At 32.9% G+C, this 12,809-nt stretch overlaps 1 protein-coding gene across 1 annotated transcript; it reads right to left on the bottom strand.

Annotated features, from left to right (window-relative positions):
• Positions 1-3,226: 3,226 nt before the first annotated feature.
• On the bottom strand, positions 3,227-4,207 carry LOC139887961 (uncharacterized). The gene is made up of 2 exons (XM_071871005.1): positions 4,009-4,207; positions 3,227-3,903 (listed from the first exon to the last, which is right to left on the bottom strand). Exons 1-2 carry the CDS (start codon positions 4,205-4,207, stop codon positions 3,227-3,229), a joined length of 876 nt encoding a protein of 291 aa, XP_071727106.1.
• Between the last annotated feature and the right edge of the window lie 8,602 nt (positions 4,208-12,809).

The following is a 12,809-nucleotide window of genomic DNA, read 5'->3' as shown; positions in this document are numbered from 1 at the left end:
TGGTGTATGGATTAGATATAAAGGATATGTAATTTTGTTTTCATGTAAATAAATCATGAATGATTACTCATATTTTTGTAATTTTATGAGATATTTCATGCTAGTTGCTAAATGATTGTTCCCACATATGTTAGGTGACTCACATGGGCTGCTAAGAGCTGATCATTGGAGTGTATATACCAATAGTACATACATTTAAAAGCTGTGTATTGTACGAGTACGAATACGGGTGCATACGAGTAGAATTGTTGATGAAACTGAACGAGGATGTAATTGTAAGCATATTTGTTAAGTAGAAGTATTTTGATAAGTGTCTTGAAGTCTTTCAAAAGTGTATGAATACATATTAAAACACTACATGTATATACATTTTAACTGAGTCGTTAAGTCATCGTTAGTCGTTACATGTAAGTGTTGTTTTGAAACCTTTATGTTAACGATCTTGTTAAATGTTGTTAACCCATTGTTTATTAAATCAAATGAGATATTAAATTATTATATTATCATGATATCATGATGTATTAATATATCTTAATATGATATATATACATTAAATTTCGTTACAACGATAATCGTTACATATATGTCTCGTTTCAAAATCATTAAGTTAGTAGTCTTATTTTTACATATGTAGTTCATTGTTAATATACTTAATGATATGTTTACTTATCATAATATCATGTTAACTATATATATATATATATATATATATATATATATATATATATATATATATATATATATATATATATATATATATATATATATATCATGTTAACTATATGTCATCATATAGTTTTTACAAGTTTTAACGTTCGTGAATCGCCGGTCAACTTGGGTGGTCAATTGTCTATATGAAACCTATTTCAATTAATCAAGTCTTAACAAGTTTGATTGCTTAACATGTTGGAAACACTTAATCATGTAAATAACAATTTCATTTAATATATATATAAACATGGAAAAGTTCGGGTCACTACAACATCATCCACCTGGAAAAACACATTATTCATGATTATATCAAAGTTGTCAGCCTGCTCATTCAAATCAACATGAATTAAAGAATCATGAATGTTATGCTACCAAAAATCTAATTTACCATTATGTAATGTTGTTTTAAAAAAACTGAAATTGTATTAAATAGATCCATACCTGTTGCAAATAAATGAATTTTCCAATCAGAAGAAGTTGGTTGTAATCAGAACCCTACCAAATAAGATAACACCATGAAACCCCGTTTGCGTATTTCGTTTATTAAATATTTTTTGAGATGATAATCGAATCAACAATTAATCCCTGATTCCATCTTTCTTCTATGAAATCTTTTGCGAATTGCGAGAGTTCAAATCAACGAACCCTAACTGTTTTTTTCGTGAGACACTGATGAAATCAAACGACCTTGATTAAATAATAACCCTAGATTTGAACCCTAGCCATTTAGGATGTCTATTCGTGAGAATACATGACGATTTGGAGCTTGAGAGGGCTGTTTTATGAGTGTGGATGGATGAAAGATTTTAGGAATGATGAAGAATGGAGCATGTAATTGCAATATAGGTTTCTTTGGTTGACCCCTAAAACGGATGCCCAACCCCGCATGTTTAATTTTGTTAAGGGTCATTTTAGTCTAATTAGATGCTAAGAAAGGGGATAATCACGTGATTAAGAGGATTATCCATAATGAATGGTTAAGATTGGATTAGATTAACAATTTGGATGGCTAGGATTTAATATTTTTGGGAATTGTCACTCAATTGTGTGTTTACTTTAATATATAGAGAGATTGTCACTAATAGAAATATTAACACTACTACCTGTATTAGAAATATTAAGTATTATAATCATTTTTACCACTATTAATATAATTTTGGTATCATTATAACTACTATTATTAATATACAAATGATATATTTAATACATATAACATAACAAAAGTTAATATTTTTATATACAAAATGAATATATGAAACATATATATACTATTAATATAAAAAGGATATAACTAATAAAATTATATTTTTCGATTACAATTATGTATATTAATAAATATACAAATGATATAGGTTCGTGAATCCGAGGCCAACCTTGCATTGTTCAATGTCGTCATATGTATTTTTACTACAAAATACAGTATTGTGAGTTTCATTACTCCCTTTTATATATATATTTTTAGGACTGAGAATACATGCGTTGCTTTTATAATTGTTTTACGAAATAGACACAAGTACTTAAAATTACATTCTATGGTTGGATTATCAAACCGAATATCGCCCTTCAAGTATGGTAACCTAAGAATTAGGGAAATGGCCCCTAATTGACGCGAATTCTAAAGATAGATCTATGGACCTTGACAAGTCCCATTCGGGGTACGAATGCTTTAGTACTTCGAAATTATTATTATACAGACGAGAGGTTCTGTTTGGGGATATTCTATGCATTAAAGTTAACGTCAGTTACCAGGTGTTCAATCCATATGAATGATTTTTATCTCTATACCGTGCGAAATGTCTGATACGAGATTATATATATATAAGTAATAGAAATATGAAATCTTGTGGTCTATTAAAATTATGAAAATGATTGATTACGATAAACTAATAACTCACCAACCTTTTGGTTGACACTTTAAAGCATGTTTATTCTTAGGTATTAAGGAAATCTTTCGCTGTGCATTTGCTCATTTTAGAGATATTACTTGGAGTCATTCATGACATATTTCAAAAGATGTTGCATTCGAGTCGTTGAGTTCATCAAGATTATTATTAAGTCAATTATAGTTGGATATATTATGAAATGATATGCATGCCGTCAACTTTCTATGTAATGAAAGTTTGTCTTTTAAAAACGAATGCAATGTTTGTAAAATGTATCATATAGAGGTCAAGTACCTCGCGATGTAACCAAATTTAATGTATTCGTCCAGATGGATTAGGACGGGTCGTTAGATTAAGCAACATAAGCAATCTTTTTTATCTGAACGGAATGCGACATAAGGAAGGGTTACATAATTAGAATTTGGAATATTAATCGAATTACATTGTTTTTCAAAAAAAAATTTGGTAATGGGATATACCCGGTAAATATATTAATGATAAAAAATTGTTACAATGAGACAAAAACCGGCAATTAGGGACATGCCCCTATGCCGAAACGACCAGCTACCAAAACAAACAACCAACCCGAGACATAAAAATACATCACGGACCCACGACAAAACATACAAGGATTATGGGACCTTCCAATCTGTCTTCATTTCTTGCACTTGCGAGGAAGTCTTACATTTAATCGACATGATTTTCAACCTAACCGTAGAGAAAATAACCTCAAACACTTGGGCGCATGACAACGCCTTCTTGTTGAACAATCTAGCGTTCCTTTCCCTCCAAATACCATAAACACTAGCGCCAAATAGCAGTTTAGAAACAATCACCCTCGCCGATCTCTTGAAGGCAATCGGACTTAAAACATCAACAACATCCTTCCATGAATCAACTTGCAAATTCACACGGCTAACTTTGGTAGCTAGAGTCCAGACTTGCTTCGCAAAAAGGCATTTGAAAAATAAATGTTCATGGGAATCAGCTTCACGAAGGCATAACGAGCAGACTTGTGAAATCCTGCTACTGATCTCCCATGCTTTCAACCTATCTTGGGTCTTCAATCTCTCACCCATAAGCAACCAGACCATAAACGAGTGTTTGGGAATACACTTAGCGAACCAGACCACTGAAAACCACTGAACTGGATGGGCTCTATTACGGATAGCATGCCAAGCAAGGTTAACACTAAAATCATGAAGATCACCCTCATAACTTCTCCACTTTAGAGTATCTGGATGTGCATGTAATGCATGAGGCGTACGTGGCCAATTCCATCCTCCCGACCCAACTAACTCACGCACAACTGTATGGTGATTAAAGCCCGCGCTATGAATAACAGGATTAGAAACAACAGTTGCAAGTGGTCCCAAGTCACACCAACAATCATGTCATGCAGAAACCGACATACCATCACCAATCTTGAATATAAACCGATTGCAAACTACCTCCCGAATTTCTAACAGTTTACGCCAACCAACACTAGCTCCTGCAACATTAGGCGCACTCCAAAAGTTAGTACCTCTGAGGCGGTATTCATGAATCCATCTAACCCACAACGATTGTTTACAGGTAAACAATCGCCAAGTATGAGTAGTCATCAAAGCCATATTCCAATCAAATAATCTCTTAATACTTAATCCTCCCTCTTCTTTAGGCAAACAAACCACCGACCACTTCACTTTAGCCTTGCCACGCTTCTAAAATCTAAAAATTTAGAAAAAGAGAAATAAAGTTGCAAATTTGCTCTCGCAAGAAGCTACATGCAATGATAATGAGTTGCATTCTTTACGTGTTGCATATTAATGTTCCTTATTGCTAGTTGCTTATTGCTTGTATACATTTGCGTTTAATGTTTTACGTAATCGTAAATATTTATGCTAATGTACCTTTACGTTTTACATCATCGTTTACTTTTACGTTACATGTTACCTTTTACGTTTTGCATCTACCTTTTACGAATATGTTTACGCTACACATTACCTTTTACATATAAAAGTTAGCCATAGTGAGCCTGCTTATAGTGCAACACGCTACAAGATGCAAACCAATCTTTACGCCTTGTGTTTAGCGTTCACGTGCAACTCATAGTCTCAATTAAAAGTAAACGAGATCGAACCTGCTTGTAGGGCAAGATGCAAGACACAAAAGTCGCCTTGCATCTTGCGTGTAGTTGGGACAAATTTAGAGGTTTTTTTAGAAAGGTAAAAACTCTTAGTTTCTTTAAAAAAAAAAAAAAAAAAAAACTTCAAACCCATTAGTTGATACCACCTTGCGTGTAGTTGGGACAAATTTAGAGTTTTTTTTTAGAAAGGTAAAAACTCTTAGTTTCTTTCAAAAAAAAAAAAAACTTCAAACCCATTAGTTGATACCACCTCCGTCCATATTGATAGTCTATTATTCAATTTTTAGTTGTCCCAAATTAGTTGTTTCACATATTGATAGTCGATTATTCCACTAGTTGATACCTCCTCGTGAGATTTGGAAGGATTTGCATTTCAAATTTCATGAAATCTCATCTTTAGTTAGAGGCAATGGTGGAGCAAGGAATCAACGGTAAGGGTGGCATTATACAATAATTAAATATAATAATATTTTTTTATATAAAATAACAACGATATCCGTTATAAACAAATAAACCATAATTATGGAAAATCGTGTGTACTTTTAACAATTCAGATTAACGCAGCGGATAATTAAAATAATAATCTTTTATTATTTTATTAACAAAATTTATAAGAATAAATAACCACTTATTTAATAAAGCATGCACACGATTAATCAATCCCATAGATCCAATTACACCACTAATAATTGTCTAGCTATAACAAATTCACAAAGTGGAGTTAACGATATACCTTTACGAATTGATGTCCATGAGTAGGTTGAAACGAACCAACGAACCGCCTTTAGAAGAGAAACGTACGACCAAAGGATATGATCGTCTCTTTGGATAGTCCACTACACTTTCAAACAACGCGAATGGATGCTAGTCCAAACCCAAATAACGTATTAATATAATCGAATTATATTAATATTTTAAATAATAAATAGCAGATGAAAATAAAACTCCGTATACTTTTGAAAACTAAAGAAACTTGATGTTTTTTTTGTCTTTGTACTGCAACAACTAAATAGGGTTTTTAGATTTAGTTTTTCTTTTGTCTTCGACTAACTCACCCACAAGACCAAAAGTGAAATATATATAATACAGAGTAAAAGGTTGAATTGAGTCTTCAAGTCGGTGGAAAATTTCATACAAAATATATATAGTTTCCAAATCTATGTGATTTCCAATTCTATTCTTTTTCAAGTCTAACTTGGTCCACCGGCTCAAACCTTTTGTTAGACGCGTTTTTAAGCCGAAACAAAATACGGAGTATAATATAACTAGATTTAAGAGCCCGTGCGTTGCACGGCAGCTTTATTAAAAAGTAATCGAAATTGTTTTGATTGGTATTGAATAATGATTATTTGTTTGATACAATTAGAATGACGAAACCCTTCATTATTGATAGTATATGTATTGAAACCAAATTTATTAAAAAATCAGTAACAATTGAACAATCAAACTATCATAGTTAATGTCGGCAAGTTTTCTGTACTTCTTCCTCAGTGATATTTAAAAAATGAATTTATAATAAAAAAACATATAAAACCGTAATAGCACAAATTTAACCAAAGATAAAAAGTACCTCATTCAAAGATAACTATTTGAAACAATTAAGCACGATTAAAGATCCAATTTGAATGGAATTGCAACATGCTTTAATAACTTTTGGATATACGAATTTATTATTTTAAGCCTTACCAACATCAACATGATATGCAAATCCAACTTTAAACTTGCAAACTATTTCATTTTTTCTAGTACCGCAGCCATATATGTATGCATTTTGCATAATAACACATACGTTTATAATGACGAGATCACCTTAAAGAACAAATTACAATCAAAGTATTCATTTGTTCGAACACTTTTGATAGGATGATATGACATACAAAGGGAGGACACATTCAAGTAACAAACTTTAGTAACAGACTTACACCTCTGCCAAATGATAAGGACTATAAGTACTCATAAATATGATATATGCAAGTTCCTTTTGATGCAAATAAAACCATGTAATTAGTAACTTGAATTTGGTGGTGTCACGATTTGGTTGGGGTTAGTTAATGATTTTAAAAAAAAACTCTTTTGAAGCGTTTTTTTATTGTTGACAGTGTTTTTACTTGAATAAATGTGTTGATTAAATTTTTTAAGGAATTAGTAAATCAATGATAATCTAAAGAGTGTTTTCTACAGGTGGTCAAATGGGCAGGTTGAAAGCCTTGGGTCAGGTTGAAACGTACAGTAGACTGTTACACAGGATGAGTTAGGGTAACTCAAACCGCTATCAGCTAATATACATACGGAGTATTATATAATTTAATTCGTTCAACTTGCTACGTAAGTTATTCTAATCTAACTAACTAATTAATTAATAAATAATTAAACGTTTTAATATGTTTCGTTATTTGAGTAATATATATACAACATATATATATTTTATTTGACGTCTAGGTGTATATATGTGTGACCCCGAAGGCTAAAATAAATTTAGTCGTATAGTTATATGTTGTACCCTTGCACATTAATCTTACAAACTCCCACTTGTGCATGACACAGCACCAAGTAACTATATAAACAATGGATACCGTCTAGCAACAGGCCATTGTCCCCAAATTCACGTGAGAGTAGTTTCTCGAAACTGCTTATAGTAAGTGTTAAATGTCATTCGTCCATTTGTTTCAGATACTTTAGTTAAACTTGAGATATGGATCTTCAGTCATTCTCATTTGTTTAACAATTTTATTTCTCGATCTTAGAACTGAATTAGATCACCAAACTAATTAAGTATCATCTTAATTACATCTGGGTGTGGCCACACAAATATCTTATTCATTCATCGAGGAGCTCAAAAGTATCTAACTCCAAATATTTTGGAGGAACAAATCATATATTGCATACACGTGTCTGTCACGAGCTTTACATTATACCCAATGATGGCCTTTATTACAGCCTTATTCAGGACATCGTTTAACCATATCAAAGTACAATGCTCCACACATCGAGACTTACATGTATCTCAAGTCTAAGGACATAAAGACATAATCACTAAAAGATTCACTACTGACTATGATCCATGTAGTGATATCTCATGGTTGGGTCATTCCAATATTCATCATCAATGAATACATATGAATTTTGGTCTCTACAAGTTAACTATTCATCATCAATGAATATAACCAAAATTTCACATTAATCTTAATTCAATGTTATTCCCATAACATGACCGATTATGGAGATTTTGAATAATCAACAATTATTCATGGATTAAACATGCTAATATAGAACACAGTGACATCAATGAAAACGATCATACCAACGGTATATCAATTCATTAAGATAAAACTGCTTAATGTTCCAAAAATATATCCAAATACTAAATTACAAATGAAAAATATCAGTAGCATAACGAAGTCCAATATTAATAGCATGATCATCATGCTTGTTGTGCATCATGGGCTTCGTGAACGAGTCAGCCACATTATTATTTGTATGAACCTTAAGAATACAAATCTCATTCTTCTTAACGACTTCACGAATGTAGTCGAAAGTTTAAAGAATTTATCGGATACATTTATGTACATGTGATTCTTTCACAAGTATGATAACACAAGAACTATCACAGTACATTATCATAGAAGATTTAATGTTGGATACTACTCCGAGTTCACCAACAAACTTCCTAATCTATATAGCTTCCTGAGCAGCTTCTCGGGTAGCAATGTATTCTGCTTTTGTTGTAGATTGTTCAACCATGCTCGGCTTTGAACTCCTCCAATCATCTGCCTCGCCTATCATGACAAAGACACAACTTGACTGGGATCGAGCATCTATCAATCAGTTTGGAAACTAGCATCTGTAAAGCACTTAATACTAAGCTCTTCTTATAAATCACCGTAAACCAAGAGCATATCTTTAGTTCTCCGTAAATACTTAAGAATGTTCTTAACAGCCATCCAATGCTCTTCACCTGGATTCTGTTGATAACGACTCGTCAAACTCAAAGCTAACGAGACATTGGGTCTAGTACATAACATGACATACATGATGGATCCTATAGCCAAAGCATATGGGATACCTTTCATTCGTCTTATCTCATCAGGTGTGATAGGACTTTGAGACTTGCTCAAGTTACACCCTTTTGCATGGGCAATGCTCCGCGCTTATAGTTCTGCATGCTAAATCTACGCAAGATTTTTTCAATGTATGTACTTTGACTCAAACCAATAAGCCTCTTTGATCTGCTTTTATGGATCCTGATTCCAAGAATATAAGTAGCTTCTCCAAGATCCTTCATGGAAAAACATTTTCTAAGTCAAGACTTGACATCTTGCAAAGTTGGAATGTCATTTCCAATAAGTAGTATATCATCAACATACAAGATCAAGAAGACTACTTTGCTTCCACTAGCTCTAATGTAAACACAGGGCTCATCTCCGTTTTGAGAAAAGTCAAACTCTTTGATTTTCTCATCAAACTTAAGATTCCAGCTCCTGGATGCTTGCTTCAATCCATAAATAATTTTTCAAAGCTTTCATACTTTATTAGGATGCTTAGGATTCACAAACCCTTCCGGCTAAACCATATATACGTCCTCGCTTAGGTCGCCATTTAGGAAAGCGGTTTCGACATCCATTTGCCATATTTCATAATCATGAAAGGTAACTATGGCAATAAGTATCCTAATTGATCTAATGCTCACGACTGGTGAAAAAGTTTCTTCATAATCAATTCCTTGAGTCTGAGTATAACCTTTTGCCACCAATCGAGCCTTAAAAGTGTTTACATTACCGTCCATGTCAGCCTTCTTCTTGAAGACCCATTTACACCCCATTGTCTTACAATTGGATGGAAGATCAATCAAGTCTCATGCTTAATTATCTTTCATGGACTGCATCTCTGCCTTCATAGCATCTCACCATTTGCCAGATTCTGGATCTGATATGGCCTCAAGGTAGCTAGAGGGTTCATCATAATCCCCTAGATGAGAGTCATCTAAATTAATCAGAAGATATAACCTCTCGAGTTGATGAGGAGTTCTACTAGATCTACGAAGTACAGGTGCAACACGTTCTAGCTCACCAACAGTGTGTTCAGATTCAACGTGCGGTTGGCTAGTGCCTTCAGAAGGTATGTTACTTTGTGATTTTTGAATTTCTTCGAGGTCTACTTTACTCCCACTGACTTCTTGTAAGAGAAGATCTCCTTCCAAGAATTCAGCAAACCGAGTAGTAAACACTTTGTTTTCAGCTTGGTAGTAAAAGTAGTAACCCATTGTTTCCTTTGGGTATCCCACAAAGTGATATTTGATACTTCTGGGTTCTTATTTGTTTGAAGTGTCATGCTTCACATACGCTTCACAATCCCAGACTTTCAAGTAAGACAACTTGGGACTCCTCCCGTGCCATAGCTAAAATGGTGTCTTTTCTACCCTCTTGGTTGGAACCATATTGAGTATTCCAGCAAAAAAAACTATAATGCATATCCTAAAAAGACAGTGGTAGAGTAGTCAGACTCATCATAGACCGAACCATATCAATTAGTGTTCGATTCCTCCACCCAGACACACCATTGTGTGATGGTGTGTAAGATGGAGTGGATTGTGAGACAATCCCACAATTCAGGTGGTCTAAAAACTCTTGACTCATATACTTACTTCCTCCATCAGAGCGAAGTGCTTTAATGGTCTTTCCAAGCTGATTATATACTTCATTTTTGAATACTTTTGAACGTTTCAAAAACTTCATGTTTATGTTTCAGCAAGTAAACATAACCAAATGTGCTATAACCATCAGTTAATGTAATGAAGTAAGATTCATCATTCTAGACATTGCTCTAAAAGGGACACATACATCAGTATGTATTAGTCCTAAAAGATCTTCAGCTCTTTCACCTAAATCAGAGAAATGAGCCTTTGTCATCTTTTCATATAAATATGACTCTCATACATCAAATGACTCATAGCCAGTTGATTCCAAAAGTCCATTAGATTGGAGTTTCGAAGTGCGTTGTTTGTTTATATGACCAAGACAACAATGTTATTGATAGGTCTTATTCAAGTCTTGCATGAATCGTTTGGCGGTACAAGTATACACATAATTCTCATTTGAAATCACACCACGCATATCAATTTCAAAAATACCATCACATGGATAGGTATTAAAATAAAAATATTATCCTTAGAAACTGAAACACAAAAGTGCGTAAATGCAAGTTCAAAACCAGCATCTTTCAAACTATGTCGCTCGTAATATTATGAGCGTAGAGACATTGTTTCAACAAAACAATAAGACCACTTGGAAGAGTAAGCTTATAGGAATCAATATCTTCAGCAGAAGCTCAATCCCCATTGCCAATGTAGCGACCTGACAAAATCGTCATTGACGGCGCCGTCTACTTAGGTCCCTTTACGTGGTCATAAGTCTTTAAAACAACGTTTGACCAAAAGTATGTCGCATTCATTTCAAAAGTAAAGAAGTTTGGAGGTTTACAAGGTAGTTCGACAACTAGTTACATAACAAAGTTTAAAGTACATTTGAAACATATGCGACACAATTTAAAAGTAGCCAAAAGACGCTCCACGTATGCATGTATACTCGACATCCAAGCAAGTATCAAAAGTAATGAGCGGAAGCATGTATCACAAAACGTTCAAGGACCTGAGAAAAACATAGAAATCTGTCAACGAAAACGTTGGTGAAATCATAGGTTTAAGTAAGTAAGTACAAGTGAACCACAAGATTTGTAACATTGATATAATAGTAATACATTCCAAAATTTATATTCACGAGCACCCAATTATCAATGCTTAACATTCCTTCCATAGAACCCCATCACAATTGTAGTGACCCGAACTTTTCCATGTTTATATATATTAATTGAGATTGATATTTACATGATTAAATGTTTCCAACATGTTAAGCAATCAAACTTGTTAAGACTTGATTAATTGAAATATATTTCATATAGACAATTGACCACCCAAGTTGACCGGTGATTCACGAACGTTAAAACTTGTAAAAACTATATGATGACATATATATGGATATATATATATATATAGTTAACATGATACTATGATAAGTAAACATATCATTAAGTATATTAACAATGAACTACATATGTAAAAACAAGACTACTAACTTAATGATTTTTAAACGAGACATATATGTAACGATTATCGTTGTAAAGACATTTAATGTATATATATCATATTAAGAGATATTCATACATGATAATATCATGATAATATAATAATTTAAAATCTCATTTGATATTATAAACATTGGGTTAACAACATTTAACAAGATCGTTAACCTAAAGGTTTCAAAACAACACTTACATGTAACGACTAACGATGACTTAACGACTCAGTTAAAATGTATATATATGTAGTGTTTTAATATGTATTTATACACTTTTGAAAGACTTCAATAAACTTATCAAAATACTTCTACTTAACAAAAATGCTTACAATTACATCCTCGTTCAATTTCATCAACAATTCTACTCGTATGCACCCGTATTCGTACTCGTACAATACACAGCTTTTAGATATATGTACTATTGGTATATACACTCCAATGATCAGCTCTTAGAAGCCCATGTGAGTCACCTAACACATTTGGGAACCATCATTTGGCAACTAGCATGAAATATCTCATAAAATTACAAAAATATGAGTAATCATTCATGACTTATTTACATGAAAACAAAATTACATATCCTTTATATCTAATCCATACACCAACGACCAAAAACACCTACAAACACTTTCATTCTTCAATTTTCTTCATCTAATTGATCTCTCTCAAGTTCTATCTTCAAGTTCTAAGTGTTCTTCATAAATTCTACAAGTTCTAGTTACATAAAATCAAGAATACTTTCAAGTTTGCTAGCTCACTACCAATCTTGTAAGGTGATCATCCAACCTCAAGAAATCTTTGTTTCTTATAGTAGGTTATCATTCTAATACAAGGTAATAATCATATTCAAACTTTGGTTCAATTTCTATAACTATAACAATCTTATTTCAAGTGATGATCTTACTTGAACTTGTTTTCGTGTCATGATTCTGCTTCAAGAACTTCGAGCCATCCAAG

Source organism: Rutidosis leptorrhynchoides, chromosome 2 (assembly GCF_046630445.1).
Source record: "Rutidosis leptorrhynchoides isolate AG116_Rl617_1_P2 chromosome 2, CSIRO_AGI_Rlap_v1, whole genome shotgun sequence".
NCBI classification, from domain to species: Eukaryota; Viridiplantae; Streptophyta; class Magnoliopsida; order Asterales; family Asteraceae; genus Rutidosis; species Rutidosis leptorrhynchoides.
Note: the sequence above shows the minus strand (reverse complement) of the source record. Positions and strands in the feature narration are given on the sequence as shown.